This window comes from Callorhinchus milii, unplaced genomic scaffold (genome assembly GCF_018977255.1).
Source record: "Callorhinchus milii isolate IMCB2004 unplaced genomic scaffold, IMCB_Cmil_1.0 Scaffold25, whole genome shotgun sequence".
Taxonomy (NCBI): domain Eukaryota; kingdom Metazoa; phylum Chordata; class Chondrichthyes; order Chimaeriformes; family Callorhinchidae; genus Callorhinchus; species Callorhinchus milii.
This window is the reverse complement of record NW_024704766.1, coordinates 6,207,933-6,235,660: the sequence shown is the minus strand read 5'-3', so window position 1 is coordinate 6,235,660 and position 27,728 is coordinate 6,207,933. Positions and strand designations below refer to the sequence as shown.

General features: G+C 47.5%; 1 protein-coding gene and 1 non-coding gene across 2 annotated transcripts in view; one reads left to right on the top strand and one right to left on the bottom strand.

The window, feature by feature from the left end:
* LOC103188721 (Down syndrome cell adhesion molecule-like protein 1 homolog) overlaps positions 1 to 22,161 on the bottom strand; it is a 119,352-nt gene extending 97,191 nt beyond the window's left edge. The window contains 1 exon segment of the mRNA XM_042343939.1: positions 22,017 to 22,161. Coding sequence (XP_042199873.1) covers positions 22,017 to 22,119 — 103 coding nt within the window. The 5' untranslated portion in view covers positions 22,120 to 22,161.
* Positions 22,162 to 25,104: 2,943 nt separating this feature from the next.
* On the top strand, positions 25,105 to 25,175 carry trnag-ccc. Its single transcript has one exon. It is a non-coding gene; the product is annotated as a tRNA-Gly (tRNA).
* Positions 25,176 to 27,728: the final 2,553 nt, after the last annotated feature.

Sequence of the window (27,728 nt, the reverse complement as noted above, 5' to 3'; positions counted from 1 at the left end):
AGAGGCGTGCGGAGTAACGAAACTTACCGATGTTTTCGCCCCACCCGGGAATCAAACCCAGGTCCTCTCCCGTGCAGGGCGATCGCTCTAACCACTACGCTACGTGACTCCGCAAGATTTTGTGGGTAAAGCCAGTAGCTGATGAACCCTTAACCCCGGCTTTCACACTTTGAAGTCATTAAAGTAGAGTGTCAGACACGGAACATCCAAATCTCTGTCTGTCTACCCGGTATCTGTGTAGATTGTGTTGAACATCTAAATATAGAGAATGCTCGACAGTGCAGTGAGGATTAGACACATTGAATTAGATTGCTGGCTTATCGAGGTTTCCGCACAGTGTTATTATAATCCTTATAGAACGATTTACTTTCCTCCTATTCTGCGGAATTGGAGTTGAGGTACAGATCAGCAATGATCTAATAGAATGGCAGAACAGGCTCGAGGGGCTGAATAGCCTACTCCTTTTTCCTAAGTTCCCACGTCTTGCCTACAAAATTACAGTCAATTCACTTCACTGTGTTTTCTCCGAAGCGCTTTGAGATGTCTCAATGATCTGGTGAGGCGCTATATCAAATGCAAGGATTATTATTTATTATGTTCTATTGGAACATCACCAATAAATTATGATTTTGGTTTAAAAAACACAGAGAGAGAGAATGAGAAAGAGATGCTTTTCGTTTCCGTTTGCAAAACACTCGTCAGTTAGGTAATCGGATAAACAAGTATCCGGTTAATCTTCCCAAGTGTGGAAAATGCCACTTTTCCCAGCGCTTGGCTCATTTTGCCCCAACGAGGATCCCAAAAATATCTGGGAGAGTTCAGGTAAACAGCCAGAGACAACAAAAACAATAATATTAATCCTTGCATTTAACACAGCGCCTTATCACGTCTTCGAGACCTCTCAAAGAATATACTGAAAAGTGAATTGACTGTGTGTTTTGTGGGTGAAACGCGGCAGCAGCGTCCCACAAACAGTCGTGGATTGAGTGACCAATTTTTTTTTGAAGGGATTATTTCAAGTGACCAAATTATTATTATGTATTTATTTAATGACCCCGGAAAGCGATCCACTGATCGACTAACACCCGGATTCCTACTTACTGCTCGTTAAACAGAGGTTGGAGTAAGGAAATTTACCCAATGTTTCGCCCTGCCGGGAATCAAACCCGGGTCCTCTCGCTTGTGAGGTGAGTACTTTAACCACTGAGCTACAGGACTCCAGAACTAACAACAACTTACATTTATTTAGAGCCACTCACACAGGACAGAAAGGTGCCATATAATCCATTAACTTGCGTTGGTACGATACCTTTCACATCACAACGCTTCACGGGTTTCACTGCAAAACGTAGTGATTGTGCCTTTTAAGTGCTCCGAGACTGCCCCACGTGAAGGGCACTATATAAATGTAAGTTGCTGTTGTTGTTTTGTAGGCGAATCATGCACAATACTGGAGTCTACTTGAGCAGCGTTCACAAGAACATTGTTCACGAGTAAGTGAGAGACCTGAGTTCAATTCCAGGCAGAGGGCGAAACCTCGGGCAAGTTTCCTTACTCCACACAGAGCCTAATAATAATCCCTCCAAAACCNAAAAAAATTACTAAAAATTGGTCATTTACAATCTACGACTGTTTGTGGGACATTGCTGTGCGCAATTGGCTGCCGCGTTCGCCCACAAATATACAGTTGATTCACTTTACAGTGTGTTCTGTGAAGCGCTTTGGGACGTCCTCCCGACGTGAAAAGCGCTATATCAAATGCAAGGATTATTATTATTATTATTATTATTAAGACTGGGTGCGTCGCAGACGACTAACGCAAACATTGTGGGAGTGGGGAGAGAGGAGAGGAGGGTTACATCAAACGGAATCTCGTTGCTGAAATTTCAGGGCCTGAAATCGGCGACACAGCAGGAAAAGGAGATTAAGAAAGCGGAAATAGAAACAGAAGTCGCTGGGAACACTCAGCAGGTCAGGCAGCATCTATGGAGAGAGGAAAGCAACTTAACGTTTCGGGTCGACGACCTTTTGACAGAACTGAGTGTTTCCCGGCGACTTATGTTTTATTTCAGATTTCCAGCAACTGCAGTATTTTGCCTTTTAAGAAAGCAGATTGGGGGGAGGGGTTGGGGGGAAGGTTTGGGATGGTGGGGGGGGGCAGGAGAGGAGATAACATTTTTTTGCAAATCATCGATTTATCTGCCCCATAGATGATCCGGCCTCAGGAGCTGCCCTGGGGTCCTCACATGTCCACTGTCATTCCTGAGCAAACTATTATTCTGATGTCTGTGCCCATCCCTACAGCTTTAAAGAACACATCATTCTGATCGCTGCCTCAATGAGAGAGAGAGCGAGAGAGAAAGAGAGATTATTTTTTGCCCAGACGGGCGTCTGACACGTATGGAAACCCATCACCAAGAGTCTCCAAACCAAACTGAGAATTCCCTGCCTCCCACCTACACATGGAAATCCCGGAGATAGATTGTTGGAATGGAATGCTTTCTCTCTCTCTCTCTCTCTCTCTCTTTCCCTGGAGGGACGCTTCCTGCTTACCTAATTCTGGAAAGTATTAGGCGCAGGTTGGCGAGAGCCAAGGTTTGGGGGGAGCCCAGAGTATGCGTTGGGGGTAACTGCTGGAGTCCAACCAGCTAAACCCACAGAGCGTGCCATTGATATCGCTGTCTGGCCAAGCTTTCCGTCTGCTTGTCCAGCTCGGACCTGTTGGGGCTTTGGCTGCGGGGTTAACAGGAGCTGAGTGGGAAATGAATCCTTACCTCCAGTGACCAATCTGCCCTTCCAGAAAGAGATAGAGATAGAGAGGCAAAGCTGAGCAAGAGGACGGACCCTTTCGGTTCATAGCACCTGGATAAGAACGTGCAACCACACCACAGTTTGTTAGCCAGGACCACACATTTCATCTCTCTCATCCTACATGAAAGTTACTAGAGCTTTGAGTCTGGACTTTGATCTCACAGTCCAGGCTGATGCTCCACTAATAATAATAATCGTAATAATCCTTCCATTTGATATAGCGCTTAATCAAGTCGTTGAGACATCTCAAAGTGCTTCACAGAATATATTGTAAAGTCGAGCGACTGTGTACTTTGTGGGTGAAACGCGACCAGCAATTGGCACCGCAGTGTCCCATAAAATATTCATGGATTGAGTGACCAAGTTATTATTATTTATTTATTGACCCCAGAAAGCGATCCGCCAATCGACTAACAACCGGATTCCTACTTACTGCCGGGTAAACAGAGGCATTTGGAGTGAGGAAACTCGCCTAATGTTTCGCCCTGCCCGGGAATCGATCCCAAGTCCTCTCGCTTGCGAGGTGTATTGTTATGTAATGGGTGCTGTATCGAATGCAAAGGATTATTATTTATTATTTAAAAGCCTTTCAGACCAGTAATGAGATTAAAACCAATGTATTGATGTGGAAGAGGTTCGGTTTCTAAGGTTTCTTCTCTCTTTTGAGACCTATCCAGCTCTTGCTAATTGTCTCACATTTCAAGGATATTGTTTCTTTCTCTCTTGGTCTCTCTCTCTCTCTCTCTCACTCACACACTGGGAACGAACCAGGCGTCCTGTAGATTTTAGTTCCAATTAAATAATCCTTGCATTTAACATAGCACCTTATCGCATAGTTGCAAGGTAAACAGAGGCATGTGGAGGAAAGAAACACGCCAAAGGTTTCGCACCGTTCTGGGAATCGAACCCAGGTCCTTTCGCTTGCGAGGCGAATGCTCTAACCACAACGCTACAGGGGCTCCACGAATGAATGAACTTCCCTCTGATAATAAGGGATCAGATGGTACAAGAGACCGGGACAATGGGAATCCCTATCCAGCCATCTGTGTGACGAGATGGCCAGAATTTGTGCCCATTTCCTAGCAGTTGCATAGAAATCCGTTGCTAACCTCACAGCTGTTCCGAATTGCAAAGCCAATCATCTAACCTTTCAGCAGATAGACTGCCCTTTGCGGCCCTCAAAACACGCACACTTCCAGCAGTCCAATGTCTGCGGAAATTAATTCCCGTACATTTCAGACTCTGAGTATGGCAAACAATTCCATTGGAGCAAGTCACGGAACCATAAAATAACCTTTTTTTTGGGGGGGTTGCAGTTTTTGCTATGTTCTTGGGCTAAACAGCCATCCATTGGTGGCTGATTCCTGTGATGAGGTTAGCTCAATGACCCGGTCTCTCTGTGAGCACGCATGCTTGATGGATTCCCTATTTGGTTTGCGCTGCTCATTTTCCCGCAGGAATAGTCCTTCCCTCGGGGCTGCTCCCAGTTAGTAGAGCCTGAGATATCCGTTGTGAAGTTGGACCGCTTGGCAAATACACAGTAAAAGCTTCCACTGAAAATCCTGTGCTCACCCCCATTTCCCCCCCTCCCCCCCCCATTGCCTACCCCCCACCAAAGGTGCCGGCCTGGCTCAGTCGAGCGCTCTCGCCTCCAAGTCAGAACCTTGTGGGTTCAACCCCCCCACATCGGGACTTTGAGTTCACAGTCTACAGGAACTCTACATTGTCCTTTGGATTATAATAAAAATATAATATAATAATAATCCAGTGCCATATCATGTCGTTGAGACGTGTCAGAGCGCTTCGCAGATTATACTCTACAGTGAATTGACTGTGTGTTTTGTGGGCGGCAGCCAATAGCGCACAGCAGCGCCCCACAAACAGTCGTGGATTTAGTGAACAAATGTTTTTTAAAAAAGGGATTATTACCCCCGGAAAACAATCCCCCAATCGACTAACAACCGGGTTCCTACTTACTGCCGGGTAAACAGAGGCGTGTGGAATAAGAAAACACGCCTAAGGTTTCGNCCCGGCCGGGAATCGAACCCGGGTCCTCTCGCTTGCGAGGCGAGCACTCTGACCACTGAGCTACGGGACACCAGGATTATTAGTGTTATTACCATCAGCTGGAGCTCACCAAACATCAATATTCCGACCGCGATGAATATTCTGACCACTAACCACCGGGTGCTATTGATGCGATGACTTTAATAGAGTTTCCTGTCTGCCCCCTTGACATGACCTTTGCACCAAGACCTCAGCTGTGTTAGTGACTCCCACTATCTGTAGCTTTGTTCATTAGGGGATTTAGCGCGAGAGAGAGAGAGAGAAAGAGGGAGAGTGGGGCCGTCAACAATGGAGAGAACAACAAGCCCTGCTCAGATGTGGCTGGATGTGTGTGTGTGTGCGTGTGTGTGTGTGGGTGGGTGCACGTCCCTGGCGTTTTGGGATGTCCCCTCCCAATGTGAAAGGCACTAAACAAATGTGATTTGTTGTTGTTTGTTGTGTCTGTGTGTGTGTCTGTATGTGCGTGCGTTTGTGTCAGTGCGTTTGCGTGTGTGTCCTTGCTTGTTTGAGGTTGTGGGTTTGCGGGTGTGCGCATTTAGCCTCTCACTAAAGCCAAGGAGATCGGATTCAGAGTGAGCAGAAGGTCCTCCAAGCAGCCGGATAGACCATTTGCCAACAACAAGAGCCTCAGCCAACCCTGAGCCCTGAGCGGTCTGTTTACACAGATACCAGTAACATCAACCTGCAATAAAATACTAAATAAATTACACCCGACACCTGTCACTCCCACTTCAGAGCAGTGCAATCGTTGGCGAATTTGCACCCCTCCCTCTCCCCCCCCACTATAACCCTCGCACGAGATACACAGCCTGTAACATGAAAGTGTCTCAAAACACTTCATAGTAAATTGCTGCCAAGTGGAGTCCTGTAGTCACTATGTATTTTGTAGTCAATTTGCCCACAGCAAGGTCCTCCAAACAATTATCAGGTGAATCGCAGGTGGGGAAGGGACATTTTTTGTGGGGGTGGGGAAGCCTGTGAGTTTCCGCCTCCCCTCCGAATAGTGTTGTTGGACCTTTAACGTCCGCCTGAACAGCCGGTGTCTGTTGGGAGTGGAGTTAAGCAAACATTCGTTGGGAAAGTGAGTTGTGTAAACACAAGTGTCATCTGGAGATACCACTCAGTCCCTGGGCAGGTGACAGGAGGTTTCAATGCAACACATCTGAGGCAGAACCATACAACAACACACACGACACACCGGAGGTACACACGCATCGAGGGAGTCAACTCTGGTTCAATTTATTTTTGTGCCGGACTTTAGTCTCGCTTAACAACTGACAAACTAGGAGGGAAGTGCCCTGGCAGTCAGCATGTGTTGGCAGAAAGAGAGAGACAGACGACCCGGGTTCGATTCCTGGCCGGGGCGAAACCTTAGGCAAGTTTCCTTACTCCGCACGCCTCTGTTTACCCAGCAGTAAATAGGAACTCGGTTGTTAGTCGATTGGCAGATCCGGGGCTAATAATCCCTTAAACTAAAATTAAATAATAATAACGTGGTTACTAAATCCACGGCTGTTTGTGGGCCGCTGCTGTGCGCAATTGGCTGCTGCGTTTCGCCACAAAATACACAGTCACTGCACTTTACAGTGTATTCTGTGAAGCGCTTTGAGACGTCTCAAGGCTGTGGCAGCACACAGAGAACATGTTGCTAGGCTGGGCTGGGCTGGGCAGGGCTGGCCGAGCGGGCTCGATGGGCTGAATGGCCTCCGCCTGCTCCTAGGTACCCAAAGACAAGGTCTTGCTTCGAGGTTGCTGAAAAAGTCGACCAACGAGAAGCCGAGAGAGAGAGAGAGAGAGAGAGAGAGAAAACCATTCCCCAAACGCCTCTGTCAACTCTCTTTTCCTGTCGTTCTGCCTGTCACTCGCAGCCACTAACTGAAGGACAGACGGGCTCCAACCTTTCAGAATGAATTATTTACATTTCACTCTTTAGAATATTTATGTTAAAAGCAAGCCAGAGCGAGCTCCAATAATCAAATTAGCTGCAATCTCTCCTCTTCCCATCCCTCCCCCACCTACCCCCCCCCCCCCACCCACCCACCCCCGCCCCAACCCTCCCTACTCCGTCCGTCTCCCAGACAGAGTCAGCAAATAAAGTACCATCTGTTCTGAATTAGTAAAATATTCCAGCATAGCTTCCATTAAAGGGACCAGCTGGGCTCTATTGAAGCCAAATATATATATATATATATAAAAAAAGCACTGAATTCATCTGCACGGAAAAGCCCACCCAAATGGTTGTTCAATATTTAAACGTGTGCCTCTCGAAAGCCCTGATCAGAAAGTGTCCTGTGTTTATACATTAGATATCTGGGTCTTTTAACAACGGGAGTGATTTTATTTTGTGCTTCAGTAGAAATAGATTCTAGAGACACTGCACCAAACTTTTTAGATCACGTTTTGTCGTGATCACTACCCTATTATCAAAAAAACCCCAGAAATATCATAATTTCTTTAATATGTATTAGACATTGTAATGGTATCACAACTTTTTGGTCACCCTGCCTGTATGTATTGAGGTAATGGAGGGATGGAGGTAATGGAGGGTCAGAGGTAAGCAGGGTCTCCTTGGGGCTGAACTGGCTCCAAGCTGATATGTTTGGCAACCGAATGCCAGAGTCCAGACAGCCCTCTGTGGTGGTTTCCAGTGCGGTTCCTGAGCCAGGTGGGTCCACAGTATTCCAGGGCACTCACTGCCGATCGCAGCACAGCCCGGCCCGGCTCATCGGCAAGACCTGGAAGGGCAGACCAGTCACTGGGGGCAGGAAATCCTCCCACTCAGTTCCTCTTAACCCCACAGCCAAAGCCCGAGCGTGTAGGGTGGCCCTCGCTGGACAAGCAACGGGAAACCTTGCCAGACAAGCTGTGCGGTTTTAGCTGGTTGACTCCAGCAGTTACCCCCAACGTACACTTTAAGCTCCCCCCCCCGCCCACCACCCCCACAAGCCTTGGCTCCTAACAACCTAATACTTTCTGGAATTAAATAAGCAGGATGCCGGGAGAGAGAGAGAGAGAGAGAGAGTGCGTATTCCATTCCAATAAACATCTCTGGGTTTCCACGTGTAGGTGAGTGGGATAAATGGAATTCTCAGTTTGGTTTGGAGAGGCTTAAGCACGGTGATGGGCTTCCACATGTGTCAGACACCCGGCTGGGCAAATAAAGATATAAAGACCCCCACCCCTTGCAGACCCACTCACCTCTATGCACCAATAACTATCGCCCTGGGCTGGGCTGCCACAATACCCCCGATACACCCCCACGCCCACATCAAGTTTCCCCTTAAAGACATTGATGCTTTCTGCTTTGATCAACCCCTGTTGTTCACACCGATGCCTCCAGAGTCTTTCGATCGCTCACTGACAGTGCATTGCGTTCCCCTACAAAACACACAGTCACTACACTCTGCAGTGAATCCTGTGAAGGAGCCTCCCGTTGTTAAGATGAAGTCTCTGACAACGCGGAGCTCTCTCCCGCTCCCAACCCCCACCACCCCCAGCACTGCGCTGAAGAGCCTTAGCCTAGCCCTAGACTGTGAGCTCAAAGACTATTTTGCTCAGCGAGGTGAATTTTTTTTGGCGCTTTACGCCGTTTCGAAGGAACAAAGCACATTATTAGGGCAAGGCTGCACATTCAAAATAGTTTTTTTTCAGAATACAATAAAAAAGAGCTTTGCAAAGGAGCAGAGTGACTGCGTCGCTCCAGATTGGCTGCGTCTGTCGGAATCTCTGAGGCTTTGAAGCAGAAAAAAAAACAGCCCTCGTTATATAGTCCCAAATCGGAAAAAAGCAGCCACGCAAGCAATTTCCTGCAAATTTGCAACCCTGATTACAAAATAAATAGAGCAAGAGAACCACACGCCAGAGAAAAACACAACCAACGCACTCAACGACCAACCAACAACAACTTGGGTTTACAGGGCGCCCCCTCACTCACACAGGTTAGCGCCCCAGAGCGCTTGACAGTGGCGTAGCACGAGGTCGAGCCGGCGGGAGGGGGAGGTGACCGTAGGCACTGTTGAATCGGAAGGTCTTCCGACGCGACCTGAAGATGGGGGCAGGAAGGGGCCAGGCGGAGGGATAGAGGGGGAGTGTTCCGGTTTCAGGGCGTCGTGGCTGAACACGCTTCACATGCCTACACACACAAAGCACACGCGCACAACGCATATATGCACACATACACACACACATACCCTCTCACACAACCAAACAGCACAATACACAATGTAGGAAGAGGAGGAGGCCAATCAGCCCCACAAGCCTGTTCCACCATTCTATCAGATCATGGCTGATCTGTACCTCAACTCTAATTACCCGCCTTTGCCCCATATCCCTTGATCCCCTGACCTGACAACCCCAGTCTGGAAAATGTGAGCAGGTCCAGCCATAATCCACAGCCTTTTGGGAGGGAGGGAAAGGCGGTGGATGCTGGATCCAACCATGTTTCCACGGCCCACAACACACTCACCTCTTTTTGAGCAAGGCAATTAGATACCCCAGTGAGAAGGGATTTGCTGGCCTCTTGTTTTGTGAGCGAGGTATGACAAAGGCCTCGGGGACTTTAACCTCAGTCCAGGCAGACGGTCCAATGCTGTGCTCCACTGTTGGAGCTGTCGCCCTTCGGATGAGAAGTTAAACCGAGGTCCCATCTGTGCCCTGTTCAGGCGGACGTTCAAGATCCCGTGGAGCTAGAGAAGGAGTTTCTCCTGGAATCCTGGATGACAGTTCCGCTCCCCCACCCCCACCAGATAAAACTGCTTGCTTGTGGGGGCCATTGCTGGGAGCTAATTTGGCTGCAACCTATAAAAATGCACAGTCACTACACTTTATAGTTTATCTAGCGAAGCACTTTGAGAAGCGCCGTATCAAATGTAAGGTTTATTATTTATTTAGGTTCCAGCTCGCGTGATGCTGTCAAATGGTACACAGCCTCTCAGTGTCCTTCCTGCACAAGATTTACCCGATGATCTGAAACTACCAACCTGGAGATTGGAATATAAATGTTGGTTAATTCCATAGTGGAGCTTAAAGGGTTCTACAATACATACACACAACACACTCACACACACACATACAACACACTCACACACCCAAAACACATTCACGCAAAACACACTCACACACAATACAACACACTCACGCAAACACATACAACACACACACACACACACACACAACGCATACACTCAAAACAAAATCACACACCACACAACACACTCACGCACAACACACACACATAATTTGAACTCCCGAATCTAGGTTGATGCTCCAGTATATTGTTGGTGGGTGGGGGTAGGGGGGATGGTGGGTGAGGGGGGACGCGGGGAGCATTGCATTGTCGGAGGGGCTCTCCATCGGATGAGACGTTACACTGAGGTCCTGTCTGTGCCGGTGCCTGTTTGGGTGGACGTTAAAAATCCCATGACGCTGTTAGAGAAAAGGGACACGGAAACAATCCCCCCAGTCTTTTCATACCCCAGAGGACAGGCGTGTTTCAATGACATCTTTGAGCTGCGCTTAATGACAAATGGAAATCCTCCGTGTCAGCCTGAATAAAAACACCGCAGTGATATTCTGCAGCCTACACATCAATAATTATACATTATACCCGCACAGACATAGATACACGGTACACACACACACACGCGCTCGCGCACGCCACACAATGGCAATAAATGTCAGTCTGAATGGTAATTGTGTACATTATCCCTTGTGTAGCTGGCTTAGCGTGTGTCAGAGACCTTGTAGCAACCTAATGGGCAAACTAGACTGCTTATCGATTCACCTTGCCTGACATCACCTCATTCAACCTGCCCCTCAATCCCACTTAAGCTGGATGTATTGAATTGATTAGCTTCGAAAGAAGAAGTGTCGATACGGTAGTATTCGCGGCACTGGGGAAAGTGGCTTGCATTTGGGTTTGCGTTTTAAATAATAATATTGATAATAATATTCCTTGCATTTCATCTGCGTCGTGTCTTTGGGGCGTTTCAAAGCGCTTCAGAATGAGACCATTGTGGTTTTCAAGAGGGAAACGGCCAGAGTAGGTCAAAGATAGGGGCTGAAAGGGGCGTGGGGATAGAGCGGGGGCAGTGGGATAATAATAATATAATAACAATAATAATCTTTGCATTTGATATAGCGCCTTATCACGTCTAAGACGTCTCAAAGCGCTTCATAGAATATACTGTAAAGTGAATTGACTGTATATTTTGTGGGCAAAATGCAGCAGCCGATTGCGTACAGCACTCCCACAAACAGTTGTGGATTGAGTGACAAAAATATTTTTTTTAAGGATTATCATCCCCGGAAGAGTGATCCGCCAATCGACTAACAACCGGGTTCCTACTTACTGCTGGTGAACAGAGGTGTGGAATCGAACCCAGGTGTCTCGCTTGCGAGGCGAGTGCTCTAACCACTGAGCTACAGGACTCCACAATAACAATAATAATCCTTGCATTTGATTTAGCACCTTATCACGTCATTGAGACGTCACAAAGCACTTTACAGAATAATAAGAATAATAATCCTTGCATTTGACTGATTTGACTGATTGTAAAGTGAATTGACTGTGTATTTTGTGGGCGAAACTTCATTTTGTGATTTTTCCAAAAAAAGACCCTTTCTCCACCCCCCACCTTCTCTGTTTCACTCTCTCTCTCTCTCTCTCTCTCTTCCCCCTCTCCCCAACTCCTATTGCCATCATAATGGGGAGACAGCGTTAACACACAGTGAAACAAAGCAAATCCCTTAACGCCTGTATTTGGATAGCAGAAGCCCCACTGCAGATGGGACTAAGTAAATAGCTCTCTCTCTCTCTCTCTCTCTCATGGGATGGAGCCCATTGTTTTCTTAAGCGCTGGGAAATAATCGTGCGCCATGTACTTCTCTTTGAAAGGATTTATATGAAAAAAGCCGTATTAACTCTCATTAACTGGTAAATGAAGACCATCGAACTTAACCAAAGTGAGACTAGGAGCCAGACTGAAGAGCGTATGACAAGCTCCTTACACAAGTAATAATAATAATAATCCTCGCATTTGATATAGCGCCTCATTATGTTGCTGAGACGCTTCAAAGCTCTTCACAGGATATACTGTAAAGTATAGTGACTGTGTGTTTTGTGGGCAACATCCCACAAGCAATCGTGAATTAAGTGACCAATTTATTATTATTTCATTTTTGAAGGGATTATTACCCCCGGAAACCGATCCGCCAATCGACTAACAACCGAGTTCCTCCTCACTGCTGGTAAACAGAGGCGTGTGGAGTAAGGAAACTTGTCTAAGGTTTCGTCCCCAAATTCCACTGGGTTTCATCGTAGCGGGTTTGAGCCGGCATATCCGCCGGCATGTTCGCTTGTCCAGTTAAGGACCGATACTTCACCCTTTGCCCTCCCTGTTTGTCTGTCAAGCAGCCCTGATCAATTCTGACAGACAGCAAACACACCCACCCATTAATACATTATTATATCAATAGCTCGGATCGATCGACTTTTTGTTAAAGAGATAATAGGGACAGATTTCCCCAGAGGGAGGGGAGCGGGAGAAAGGAAGAGTATCCTTTGGAAACGAAACGTGGACACTGATGGACCGGCCCGTTGTGTTTCCCCCACCCCCACCTCGCATGAGTGCATTATTCAAAAGTACTGGTGCCAGAGGCTCATCAATGTTAATAGCATATTCAGACAGTAAACAATCAGAGAAAGATGTCACATCGGATGAAACACCATTCGCGCCCGTCATCCCTTTGACAGCCCCTGACACCGATTTCCAGACGCGACACAAACAGAGCAGGTTTTACTCGGGAGTCACACTCCAGATCCACAACAATACCAACAGCAAATGACATTTATACAGCTCCGTTCACACAGGGAGGCGCTAATAATAATCCTTGTGTTTGATATGAAGCCTGCCTTATCACGTCGCTGAGACGTCTCAAAGCGCTTTATGCTATATTCACGCTGAAGTGAACTGACTGCGTATTTTGTGGGCGAAACGCAGCAGCCAATTGAGCACACACTGAGTGGATTGATTGACCAAAATTTTTTTTTACAGTTCATTATCCCAGGAAAGCAACCCGCCAATCGACTACAACCAGGTGCTTAATTATTGCTAGGTAAACAGAGGCGTGTGGAGCAAATAAAGCTTCGTCTTGCCCGGGAATCGAACCCGGGTCCTCTCGCTTGCGAGGCGAGCGCTCTAAACCACTAAGCCATGGGACTCCCTACAGGTCTGCAGTTCAGCCTGGAAGCCACACTCGCTCACTGGTTTCACAGTTCAACTAGAATTGAATATATAATATATACAAAAAACATGAAAATCTCAGTTGCCCCACTCGTCATCGCCAACCTGTTTGACTGGAGTCAACTGCTCGTGATCTGTGCTCTTGTGAAAGAGAATGAAAGCGCAGTATATGTGTCAGGGATGGATTTTGGGGAAAGGAAGAGAGAGAATCAGTAATCTAACATGAATGTTAATCAATTGGGCGATTACCAATGAAATATGAAGATAATTAGCTGACGGGAAAGGGGGAGAGGGGAACGAGAATCGAGGAGGGGAGGGGAATTGGATTAGAGTAGGTAGTTTGTGAGCTCGCACTGAACAAGTGCACCCACACATAAACCCACCCACGCACTCGCCCACCCACCTACACCCACACACGCGCAAACCCACCCCCACACACAGGCAATGGTCAGAATGATCTCTGGTGCTCAAATAATATTGATAATAATAATCCTCGCATTCGATATAAAGCCTAAGGTTTTATCTCGTCAAGTGTCGAAGCACTGCACAGGATATACAGTAAACTGTATCGACTGTATATTTTGTGGGCGAAACTGATCGTGGAAATAGGATTGTGTAAGAGAAGGTTGAATGCAGAAGGCACTGTCATTGAGGTGCGCAGTGTAAATATAGCACACAGCCTCAGTAAACAATATCCCAGCCTGTCCTGTTGTGAACACAAAGTCATCTCCTGTTTCCCCCTCTGTGCCTATAGCGCTTATTAGTAACTGCAAAGGGGGGAGTGGGGGGTGGGAGTGAGAAACTGTGGCTGTGCGCTGGGCATAATAGGCAAAGCCCAGATTTCTTTCCGGTTGTGAGTGTGCAAAGGCAAAGCATGTTGGTTTTAGCGTCCGCTGTGTGATCGATCACGTCTGGAGCATTTAGACATCAGGGGGTGGAGGGGACGAGGGATAAGCAAGCCCGAGCTCGTGTTAAAGGTTGCGACGCTTGCATTTGATACAGCGCTTGGAATGTCTGAACCTCCCAAAGATCTTCACAGCTTAAACTGACTGAGTGTTTGTGGGCAAACACGGCAGCTAGTTTACACATAGCAAAATACCATAAACAGCCACAGCGAGCGAACGATTCTATCTGGAGGATTGTTGACCGAGATGCCTAGAGAAACGCCCTTCCTTTTGTGACTGGCGTCTGTAACGCTCACCTAAACAGGCAGACAAACGTTGCTTTTTAAGGTCTCCTCAATACATCAAACACACACGTCCTCCTCCACCCACACTCCCCACCACCTCCATCGCTGCCCTGGAGTCTGAGATCAAAGTCCTGATGTGGGGTCCGAACCAAAGGCTGGTAACCCAGAGGCTAAACTCCAACCAACTGAGCCAGGCTGATGTTTAAAAGGTTGGGACATCCTAACAGAGGGTTGGAGGTTTTACTGTGGAGTCCCTGTAGCTCAGTGGTTAGAGCACTCACCTCGCAAGCGAGAGGACCCAAGACCTATTCCCGGGCAGGGAGAAACCTTAGACAGCTTTCCTTAGTCCATACGGCTCTTGACCGAGTAGAAAGTAGGAACGCGGTTTGCCCACAAAATACACGGTCAATCCACTTCACAATATATGCCGTGAAGCGCTTTGAGACGTCTTCAAAGACATGATCAGGCTTTAAAAGCTTTTTTTGACGGCGTTGGGTGGATGGATTAAAACCCTATCTCTCTTGCTCGCTCTCTCTCCTCTCTCTCTCTCTCTCTCTCGTATCTCAGTCCATTATACAGATGCTTCTATTGAGTTAACCACAGCAAACAGGACTGGCCTTGTACAGATTAGAAAACACTATGCGATGATAGATCATTAATCATTCAGATTTTAGCTGTTAAAAAAAAACAGCCAGTGTCAGCTGACTGCATACATGGCTAATGCACTGTATAATGGATATACCCTGAATCTAGCCGAGGGGAGCAAGGGAGATTTTTTTAAAAAAAAAGAAATATATATATATATATATAAAAATCTAAATGGGAACGAAAAGCACAGGATAGTTTTCACTAGTTTTAGGTCCTGGGGGAGTCAAAAATGCGTGCCATTAAGATTTTATCAGCAAAGCTGAGTGCCACACTCATCCACTCTCCCTCCCTATCCCTTTCCTGATCTCAGCCACGAGTTGGGACTTCAGTTGACCTCAGTGACTTTGAAATCAGCTCCCATTCCTGTTCCCTCTCTAATACCACCCTCAACAGTCGCACACACAAGCAAACACACACACAGACACAAATACCCCCTCATTTCCCAACACACATAAATCAACACACCCAAAACACACACACAAATACCCCTCCCCCATGCGTGCACGCACACACACACACACACACACACAGGTCTGAGTATCACACATGTACACATGCACTCCAGGTTTCCACTTAACCCAAAAATGAATTGGCTGCCGCGTTTCGTCCACAAAATATACAATCCAGGTTAATTCACTTCACAGTGTATCCTGTGAAGCGCTTTGAGACTTCTCGAAGACGTGATAAGGCGTTATATCCAATGCAAGGATTATTATTATTGTTGTTGCTGCTGCTGGGTAAACAGAGGCGTGTGGAGTAAGGGACCTTGCCTAAGGTTTCGCCCTGCCCGGGAATCGAACTTGTGTCCTCTCGCTTGCTCTAACCCCTACGCTACAGGATTCCAATTACTGGGAAGTCTCTCTCCGTTGGACAACAGAGACTCAGACCCGCGGCAGGTGAGCCGAGTTAGTAATTTTCTTTATTTAATTGACGCTGGCCCCGGAGGAGGAGACCAGCGGCAGCAAAACAAGGCGTTGGGGGCTGTAATTAGGGGGCGTTCAGGGTAGAGGAGATGTCTGAAAGCTTGGCATTAGCCTTCCAAACAGCGTAGGCACAGAGAGAGCCAGGCAAGTGGAAGGAAGGACACCAGGCAGTGCGAATAAATCAGACTGGGGCACGGTTTGGTTTGAAAAGGGTTTTAGGATGGCAAGACAAAGGAAAGAGCTAAAGGTTGCGCTTCTAGTTTGTGACATTTCTTAACGTATTTCTTAATTAGAAAAGTGTTAAGAAATACCTCACTTTAGGCCAGACTGTCGATTTTGCTGTATTAATCAGTGCCTCCACTCCAATCAAGGGACCGCATCCATACACCTTCCTCCCGACACCCCCACACACACCCACCTCCCCCCCCACACATACACCCCCGCCCACACCCACATACACACACACACCCACCACACACATACACCTACCATCCCCACATACACCCCCGCCCTGCCCACACGCACACAACCACAAGCAACCGGCACATTTTGGTCAGCTGGGTGCCTGACACATGCGGAAACCCATCACGGCGCTTAAGATTCCCCCAACCCCAGACTAGACTGAGAGATCCACATGTATTCTCACCTACACATGGAAATTTCCTTATATCCCTGGAAGAAATGCGCTCTCTCTCCCTGGAGCCAAGTTAGTAATGCTTCTCTAAGTCCGCATAGCGTTGGGCACAGGGAATCAAGGCTCGGGGACCCCAGAGTGTGCGTTGGGGTAACTGCTGGAGTCTAACCAGCTAAAACCTCGTAGCCTGCCATTGCCGTTGGCATTGGCAAGTTTCCTGCTTCTTGTCCAGCTAGGACCACCCTACGCGTTAGAGCTTTGGGTTTGCAGAGTTAAACTGGAGCCAAGTGAGAAGAATCCTGATCTGCCTCTCAAGTCCTGCCAATGACTCAAGCTAACAATGTGTAAATCATCAACAACTTGCATTTACACAGCACCCCTCACCCAGGGTAGCATCCCAGAGCACTTGACAGTGGTAGAACATGACACTAAGCCGGGTGGGGGGGGAAGGGGGAAAGTAAGCACGGTCAAAGAGGAAGGTATTCAGGCACAACCTGAAGATGGGGAAGGAGGGGGCGAGGCAGAGATATGGAGGGAGAGCGTTTCAGAATTTTGGGGCGTCACGGCTGAAAGTGCGGCCACCGATGGTGGAACGAGGTTTACCAGGGACGAGCAGGAGGCCGGAGCCAGTCGACAGAGGCAACGGATAGTGGGTTGGGGAGTAAGCAGGTCAGAAAGGATGGGAGGTGCCAGGGCATAAAGGGATTTGAAGACAAGTGTGAGGATCTTGAAATCAGTGTCTCAAGTAGAGAAGAGGAGGAAACTAACAGGACATAATCCTCCAAACCTTCCCACACGGGGTTAAAAAAACCAAGGGTGTATTTTGGCAGCAAACGAGCAAGAAGCCGGTATTTACATGAGTGGATCATCAATATTGCGCCAAACAAATGTAAGGCGTGACATTATTCCTTGAAACAGAGGCATGATATCACCAAGGTTACACAGCGAGACTAACGTGAAAAATGATGACATTTGGGATGCTGGCGTGAGATAACACGAGTGTTACAATGAGATAGACGGAGAAAAGGAACTCAGTACATTGTAGGTCAGTTCCACCTCTCAATCGGGTGGTTTTCAGGTCCAGGTGGTTTTGAAGATTGTATTGTGGGCAAAGAGAGAGAGGAAACTTACAAGAACGAGACACTGAGATTCCTTTTTGTGATATTTTGCCTCCAACTTCGCTCATCTGAAAGTTTCGACTCATTGTGAGTCTCGTAGTCGAGCGATTAGAGCGTTCGCCTCGAAATCGAGAGGATCCGGGTTTCATTCCCGGACGGGGCTAAACCTTAGCCAAGTTGTCTTACTTCACACGCCTCTGTTTAGTAAGTAGGAACCCGGCTGTTAGACAACTGGCGGATAGCTTTCCACGGGGTATTAATCCCTTCAAAAAACAATCAATCAATTTACTTATTTCATCACTCAATCCATGACTGTTTGTGAGACGCTGCTGTCTGTAAAATTGGCTGCCGAGTTTCGCCCACAAAATACACAGTCAGTTGACACCATATCCTGTGAAGCGCTTTGAGGCATCTCAACAACGTGATAAGGCGCTATATCAAATGCAAGAATGATTATTATTGTGGTTTATTATCATTATCATCTTCGAATGGGCGCTGGCTTTACGAGACCGCAGTCGGCAGCTTTTCATTCCCGGTAAACAAATAATGAAAGGAAGATAAAGAGGTTGCAGGTGGGATGAATCCCACCTTAGAAGCTAAAACACCTCTTGAGGCCAGTTAAGATAATTGCTAATTTATTTGTGGCTTCAACTCTGCGCAGACGGCAAGTCACTTATCTCTTACGTCAAGAAAATCCATGGCAATAATTTTTTTTACGAAAGGAATAATAAGGAATGGTGGTGGTGGGAGTGGGGTGGGGGGGAATGAGTCCGATTTTGATGTGGTGGGGAAAGGGGATTGTTTGCTTATGTGACGACCTGCTCCAAGCAATCCTTATGTGTGTTGCCTTCTATAATGTAAAAGTCCTCCTGTATTTTTGCCCCTCACATGGACAGCCAGAGAGATGCTATCTCACCTTGCATTGGAGTGTAGTGGTTAGAGCATTCGCCTCGCAAACGGAATGACCCGGGTTGGTTTCCTGGGTGGGGTGAAACCTCAGGCAAGTTTCCTTAGTCCGCACGCCTCTAGTTACCCAGCAGTGAGTGGGAACCTGGTTTGTTAGTCATTTGGTGAGTCGCTTTCCATAATCCCTTGAATTTTTTTTAATATTAATAATAACCCACTCAACCCACAACTGTCTGTGGGACGCTGCTGTGCGCAATTGGCTGCCACGTTTCGCCCACAAAATATACAGTCAATTCACAGTGAATCCTGTGAAGCGCTTTGAGACGTCTCAACGACGTGATAAGGTGCGTCAAATGCAAGGATTATTATTAACATCATTAAATTGCCTCAAATTGGGATTTTGTTACCCCAGCACTGTATGGCCTTTGATCTCAGTTGAGAGAGAGAGCAGGGTTACGGAGTGGAAAAAGAATTGCAAAGGCTCTAGAGATTAAAGGCAAAGCATATAAACAAAACAAGACTTATTAACAGAAAAGGCATGCTCCAAAGGCCTCCGAGTCAACACTGCAAGTTGTAACTTGCCTCTCGTGAACGACCGAGTCCTGTGAACTCACAGGTGCCCATTAGGAGCCGCTCCTGGGTAATTAATTAAGCTGTAATGGACTCGTGAGCCTGCAGTCTAGTTAAACTGAGACTAGGCCAGGCGTCTGACCTCCGGCCTTGTTCATTAATCATCCTGACTGCTCTCACTCTGTGACTATTACTGTGAGCCTTCATTTTCAATAGTAACGTGTTATTTTTTCTACCTTCCTACTCCCTCACAATGGATTATAGAGTCTTTCCTTCCTCCCCAGTGCCCCCTGGTCAAACCCAGTGGGACTTCCTGTCACCATTACATTATTAATCTCGCCTCCATCCAAACAAGGTCCACGTTCCAGCCACTCATGTTACGAGACGGTGTAAACTGGTTCTGAATTTGCCGACACCTGACACTGTGATTTCTTGCCTTGTTAAAGTGTGGAGTCCTGCAGTGTAGCGGTTAAAACACTCGCCTCACAAGCGAGAGGACCCGGGTTCGATTCCCGGGCAGGGCGATAACTTAGGCAAGTTTCCTCACTCCGCACCCCTCTGTTGACCTACCAGTAAGTAGGAACCCGGTGGATAGTCTGTTGGCGGATCGCATTCCGCGGGTAATGATCTTTTTGGGAAAGTGAATAAATAAAATAATAATTATTTGGTCACGCAATCCTGTTTGTGTGACGCTGCTGTGGGGAATTGGCTGCCGCGTTTCGCCCACACAAACACAGAGTCAGTTCACTTTACAATATATTCTGTGAAGCGCATTGGAATGTCTCGAAGACGTGATAAGACACTGTAACAAATGCAAGCATTATTATTACTAATAAATATATGTGTATCTATAACTGCTCACACACTATTCAATCCACTGTCTGGATCCCGCAGCCTCACATTGAGGAAACTCGCTCCAACAACAACAACAACTTCCCTTTGTATAGCGCCCTTCACGTGGAGTAGTGTCCCAGAGCGCTTTACCCCAATAAACGTTTCCATAAACACCTGTCGAAGAGACGAGGCTCTCTCTCTCTCTCTCTCCTGCAGTTGAGTTCATGCACTCGGCCAATCTCACACGGGGAAGGAAAGGCCTTGGTTCAATCCCCAGTCTATGCTGGGTTTGCTGATCTCAGCCAAGGCAGCAGGTGGCATCATTAGGATAGCGTGGCTGGCAGGGAATAAATAAAGCTTTGAAGCAAACGCAACATTTAGATATGTATCTATGATATCTTTCGCCCACGAAAATGACACAGTCAATTCACTTTACACTATTAGACCTTCTGCGAAGTGGTTTGAGACGTCTCGAAGACGTGAACAGGCGCTCTGTCAAATACAAGGATTATTCTTATCATTATTTATAATACTTGGTGTGTGTGTGTGTGCGCGCGCGTGTGTGTATGTATGTATGCATGTGTGTGTGTGTGTGGTGTGTGTAACCCACATAGTCTCACCACACGCTGAACCCAGAGAAACGCACGGATGAGAACACACCAAAATCAAAGGGGGAAGAATAAAGTATGACACGTTTACGATAGACGTTGCGCAACACAAACTTGGCATCTCCTGGACGTCCAATATCACACTGACCTCGAGGCTTGCATTGCTACACACAAAGCACCAACTGTCGTAGTCAACTGAAATACCACTAAACTGTAACTTTCTTCAAGTTGTGACTTGAGAATGTTTAATGGACGTTGGTAAGCCTTTGGTACTTGAACTTCAAAGGTGCTTTTGTCTGGACTTTGTTGGAGAGAGGCAGAAACCAGTTCCAACAACCAAAGGCTTGACGATTGACTTCGGGGTCACACTGCTCTGGACAGCTTCGTGTTTCAGCCTCAATTTTTTGGCAAATAGAGACAAACATTCAAGAGCAGGAAACATTCATAAGCAAAGTCTTTATGGAAAAAAAACTTTTTGTTCTCCTCCTACCCCTCTACTTCGTTTGCTCCCCGCCACTCCAACCCCTCCCCCAAACCTCCCCCTTACCACCATCAGCGTCCGAGCTATCCATTCCTCTAGACTCCTACCCTCATCTCCTCCATCTCGCTCTCTCTCTATCTGATTAAAACTTTCCTCTTCAACTATAACTAGAGCCATCTGCCCTTTCCACCCTCCCGGCTGCTTCCCTAACACCATAAAGCCTTCCGAGATGTTATTCTCCATCAAAGGCGCTGTATAAATGCATGCTGTTGTAGATGGATCCCTTGTACCAGAGGGAAACGTTGTCCGCTATTCAGCCTGTCAATTCTTTTCATTATTTTAAACACTTCAATCAAATCACCCCTTCATTTCTGGAACCCACTCACTGCCTCAATTCCCCGTCCTTGCCCCCTCTTTACCTATCTTCAGATCACACCCAAAGATCTTTCCTCTTCAACCCGTGCCTACGGTCACCTGCCCTTTCTCCTCGGCTAGACATCAAACTAGGCTTGTCTCCAGTGTTCCGAGACGCTACTCCGTGTGAAGAACGCTGTACTGTCGTTGTTAATCTCCTCTGCGCTGAGGAACACACCCCAAGTCTAACCAACCTCGCATCAGAGATAATCTCCCTGGAGGATTCCAGGTATAGTCCCACCCTAAACATACTCAGAATTCCTAAGGTTTTCCCATCATACACCTTTCTGGACAGAATATTACCATCCGGCTCTCAGTGCCAAAGACAATAAGGCCCACACGCCCAATTTGTGTCCGAGCGACAGACTAAGTCGAGCAAAATAGCTCTCTGCATCTCATTCTCTTAGCAAAGGCCACATTTCCACAAGAAGAATAAATGAAAACTGTCAAAAGCAACAGGAGAATCCACCAGAGAGCATTTCACACCCTTTCTGTCTGAGAAGACATAGGATGAAGAAGGGAGGGAGGGAAGGAAGAACAGTGTATCTTACTTTGGGATTGAGGTCCTACCTGGAATGATGGAGATGGTATCTTTCTCCCACGACACAACCCTGACATACTCTTGCACCGAAGAAGGAATGAGGCACTTGAACACAGCGACACTTCCACGCATTGACCGCTGATCCTCCACCCGCACGGTGTAGGGTTCCCTGAAAACTGAGGCAAAAGGCAAAGAGGCGTCATCAGAAGGTAAGAACAGCATCTGCTTCATGTCCTCCACCCTATTTGGGTGGGGGATTGAAGGTTAACACACAAGGAAACCCATCACCGTTGCTTAAGAGTGTCCAAACCAAGCTGAGAATTCCAGACATCCCAACCTACACATAAAAATCCCAGGGATGGATTGTTGGAATGGAATTGTCCTGAGGGACACATCCTGCTTACCTAACTCTAGAAATTATTAGACGCAGGTTGGCAAGAACCAAGGGAGCCCAGAGTGTGCGTTGGTGTAACTGCTGGAGTCTAACCAGCTAATGAAATCACATAGCCTGCCATTGATATCACTTGTCCAGCTAGGACCACCCTACCCATTAGGGCTGTGGCTTGCAGGGTTAACAGGAGCTGAGTGGGAGGATTCCCTGCCCCCAGTGACTGGTCAGCCCTTCCAAGACATGCTGATGAGCCGGGCCGGGCTGATTATCAATTCACCCCAGCATCTGTGGGCTAGCGTTCGGCCATCCTGTCTCCTAGCCAAGGTGACTGAGAGAAACTCAGCCCAAGTATCTTGTCTGGTATCATAGTGAAGCTCATTTTGGAACCATAATTATCTCTACCATATATTACATACACACGAGGCTCAAAATCTCCTAAACCCATTCTAGAAATCCCAAATGATTTACAAAGCCGCCATTACCACCTCGCTACTGTTCTCAACAGCAAGTGCTGTGGTTTTAGCTGGTTATATTCCGGCGGTTACTCCCATCGCAAACTCTCCCCCCAACCCCCGAAGCCTCGGCTCTTGTCAACCTGCCCCTAATACTCTCCCAGGATTAGTTAAGCGAGCACTCTTTCCATTCCAGTCACGGGAATCTCCCTGGATAGGTGACGTGAGCGGAACTCTCTGTCTGGATTTGGACACTCTTTTTTTCACACAAAGGACTGTGGAAATCTGGAACTCTCTCTCTCTCGTTCTCCCCCAAAAGGCTGTGGACGCTGGATCCATTCAAACTTTCCAGGCTGAGATGGACAGATTTTGTTGGGTCAGGGTATCGAGGGATATGGGGCAAAGGCCCAATTAACAAAGGTAATTGGAGTCGAGGTACAGATCACCCATGAGCTTGAATGGTGGAACAGGCTCGAGGGGCTGAATGGCCTCCTCCTGTTCCTACGTTCCTAAGCACTGTCGTGGGTTTCTGCCTGCGTGTGTGTGTCAGACCCACATCTACCTCCTCCCTAAAAAGTCATCACCTCAGCCTCACACGGACCCTTTGATACTGATACACTGCGGTGATGAGGGCATTTGGTTATCCTTTCAGTCTTCAATCAACGTCCTCTCTAAACCAGTTCCAACTGTCATTAGAAAGGATTTCATTTTTATTGAGACTAAAGTGCATATATTATAGGCGGTGGAGAGCAGTAATAAGGCTATAATTAAACAAAGGGATAGATAACATCCATAACCCATTTGACTTTGCAAGTCGCGAGCGCAAGGTCATGTGAACCCCTGGAGTAAAAGGCAGATTAATTACTGCTTCCCATTCAGATGGAATCCTTTATCACGCGATTATATTTTTGGTGCTTATTAAGCCTGAGGGATGGGGGCAGCCCCAATGGTGTAGGAGTTACAGCTGTAATAAAACAATATGTAAGCCTTGCATTTGATATAGCGCCTTATCACGTCTTTGAGACGTCTTAAAGCGCTTCACAGGATATACTGTAAAGTGTATTAACTGTGTGCTTTGTGGCCGAAACTGGATAGCCATTTGCACCCAGCACTGTCCCAGTTCTGGATTGACTGACCAAATCATTACTATTTTTATTTATTTTACGAAGGGATTATTACTCCCGGAAAAGTGATCAGCCAATCAACTAACAACCGGGTACCTACTAACTGCAAGGTAACAGAGGGGTGCAGAGTAAGGAAACGTGCCTACGGTTTTGCCCTGCCGGGAATCAAACCCGGATCCTCTCACTTTGTGAGGCGAGTACTCTGACCACTGATTATGGACCGGGAGCTCAATGGTTCGAATCCCAAAGTGGTAGAATTGGAGAATTGCATCGGAGAGGTGAAATTAGCTTTCGTCCTTCCCAGGGTTAGAGAGGGCGAAATCAGCCTGGCTTCCTGCTCCCGATTCCTCTACAGCTCCCCCCGTAACATTCCATCAACGTCCTTTCCTCGTGGTTTTCCTTGCAGTGTAGTGGTGACCCTGCTCACCTCACAGGCGACAGAATGTGGGTTTAATACTTATTATTAGCAGCAAGATCAAAGAAGAAGTGAAGGCCTGGGAGGGAAATAGTAACTTGTATAGGGAGACGTCTCACCTGCTTTGACCCGGATATTCGGGCTCCTGATTTTTCCGGCTATGTTTTCAGCCGTACAGAAATAGTCATTGTTGTGAATAAAGCTATTGAACCCCGACGGGGAGAAGGGGTAGAGCTGTAAAGTGCCGTTGGGGTGGACGTGACGGATGTTAGGCACGTCGTAGATGTCGTCCTTGGTGGCCAGGTACCAGCGCAGGACGGTGCCCGGGGGTCCTGCTGCGGGGCACGGCAACACCGTGCCCACCGAACTGGAGAAGATCACCTGCTGCAACGCGTCCGTCACAAAGTACAAGCTGGTTCGAGGGTTTTCACTGTGTGCTGCAGAGACGGGAGCAGGACAGAGAGAGAGAGAGAGAGACGAGGTTAGTCAACCAGCAAAGAGACAACGGCAACAACAACTTGCATTTATTTATATAGCGCCACTCACGCAGGGAGCGTCTCGGGAGTACTTGACCAAAGAACCGTAGACACTTACAGCTCTGTATCAAAGGATTATTATTATCCTCTCAGGTCCATTTAACAGCCCCGCACCCCCCCCACCCCCCCCGCCCCGCTCTGCCCTGCACCCCCACCGGAGGTCAATATTATGGATTCCACCACAACCAGAATATGGAGTCCTGTAGCTCAGTGGTTAGAGCCCTCGCCTCCCAAGCGAAAGGACCTGGGTTCGATTCCCGGGCAGCGCGAAGCCTTAGGCAAGTTTCCTTACAATAAGTAGGAACCCCGCAGTTAGTCGATTGGCGGATCGCTTTACGGGGGTAACAATCCCTTCCAAAGAATGTGGTCACTCAATCCACGGCTGTTTGTGGGGACGCTGCTGTGTGTAATTGGCTGCCGCGTTTCGCCCACACAGTCACTCCACTTTGCAGTATATTCTGTGAAGCGCTTTGAGACGTCTCAACGATGTGATGGGACGCTGTATCAGTGCTACCGACTGAGCCCGCCTGGCGCCTTAGTGTTAATTGTTCGATATTATTTCCCTTTGCGACCGAGAGATTCAGTGGCAATGCTGTGCCCAGCGACCACAGATCAGCTGGATTCATTCATTTATTTAGTCAGTTATTTATATTCCAGCTTCCGATGGGTGAAGCTGCTCTGGAATCACACACTGGCTGATCGGGAGCTGCAGCTGTTGGGGGGTGGGGGGGGGGGGCCTGGCTGTGTGATCGCTAGAGAAAGCAATTGCTTTGTTCCCTCAACGCTCCGATTGAACCGTTCCTTTCTAAGCCAAACCCCTCCTCAGTCACACATTGGAAGCCACACAACCGTCGAATTCAGGGCTCCTTAAAGGATCTTTGTTGTTGTAGCGGTGGGGGCTGGTGGGGGGGGAGAGGGAGGGAAGGGAAGGGAATGCGGGAGTTTTGTAGATTCACGTCCAACACCATTAAGCCTCTATGCTTCTCTTTCTCTCTCCCCAACACTGGAGATGCAATCGGGAAAGCTGCCAATATGGAGTAGTTCCACACCGTTTCCATCTACAACAGAAGGCCTTTTCAGAGGGAAAAAGTACTCCCTCAATGTGCGGCTTCTGTGTTGCGAGAACTCTCTGCGACGCATAACAACATCCCTCTGCCCCACCTCCACCACCCCCAGCGTCAGCCCCCCCGAGCTTCACAACAGCTCGGTTGGTAAAACGCTCCTGCCTCGGAGTCAGAAGGTCGAGCCCATAAGACCGTAAGAATTTTCGGGACCAAAGAAGACCGCCTTCCACCATCCTGGCCCTCGCTTGACAAGTCGTGCACCCAAACTCGATCCTGTATCCCCCAGATATTATTTCCTAACAGAAATCGATCTCATTTGTCCTTGAAAGAATCGACGCTTTCTGCTTCCATCGTCCATCTCCCGAAGGAACCTGTTTCCACACGTTTACTCCCCACTCACTGAAAGTGTTTGCGTAGATTCATTCTGGGTTTAACCCCCACCCCCTACTTCCTTCAATCGCAGGCCTTGTCCTCTGGTTCTACTCTGCTGGACTTGATAAAGCAGCTTATCGTGGCCTTCTACATTATCTAATCCCTTTAGAATCTTAAAGGTAATCGTAATCGCTCCTCAACCTTCTCGGCGGCAGCGAAGGGGTTACAAAAACACACGCACCAAAGAAAAAAACAAGTCACAAAATAGCAGCCAGCAAATGCAAATGCACCCAACATGAGCCCACTGTGGACTAATGGGTTTGTAATATTAATGTAAGGCTCCCAAATAGCTTTTGTGTGACAGAACCCTTTAATCCTTTGCCTCTACATTTGCCAGAATGTGTTGTATTAATGCCTCATAAAATTGCTCAGAAAAAGCTATAAAAGCTCACTCGCAAAAGATTAGAGTTTTCCTCTTGTTCCCCCCACTGGCCCTCTCTCTCTCTTTCTCCCCACCTCCCCTCCTCTCTGCCTTATCCCTCTCTCTCTCTCTCTCTCTCTTTTCACCTTCGAAGCCTACATCTGTTTATCTGTCAATCAACGCACTAACCTCTCCTCCCAGCTCCCAAATGCATCCAGATTTTCACCCAAAGCTTTTCGGCCACAAAATATACAGTCACTACACTTTACAGTACATCCTGTGAAGTGCTTCGAGACCTCTCAGATAAGGCGCTATATCAAATGCAAAGATTATGATTATTAATAAAGTGAAAGGTGCTACAGAATAAATAACACTGTGTAAATAATCCTGGATGCGCCTTTCACGTCAGGAGGAAGTTTCGAAGCAGCTTCACAGGATTTTCCAGTAGAGAGTAGAGACTGTGCGCTTTGCACAATTTGCGGCAGACAATTTGCACACAGCGACGTCCCCACACAACAGCTGAGTGAAGGGTGCGACTGATTTTAATTGCCACAAGGGAACTGCGATGAACCTTGGTCTTTTTTCATCCAGTGGCAAGTCCTCTGTTCCTAAGTGGTCTCCTCTCCTGGTCTGTGAGACTCATGTGGGAGGGGGCGGTAAAGGCTTGTCCTAGGGTCTGTATTGCTGTTTATTTGCAATAAATATAACGATAATCCTTGCAATCCATTGAGATGTCTCAAAGCGCTTCACAGGATATACTGTCAAGTGACGGTGTATTTTGTGTGCGAAACGCGGCAGCCAATTGTGCCCAGCAGCGTCCCTACAAACAGTCGTGGATTGAGTGACGATTTTATTTTTGAGGGAGCGCTCTATCCACCACGCTATGGGATGACTTCTTTCATTACTGACAGGTATCTGTGTAGGGATCAATAATCATTGTGATGCACTTTAGCAGAGAGAGAGAGA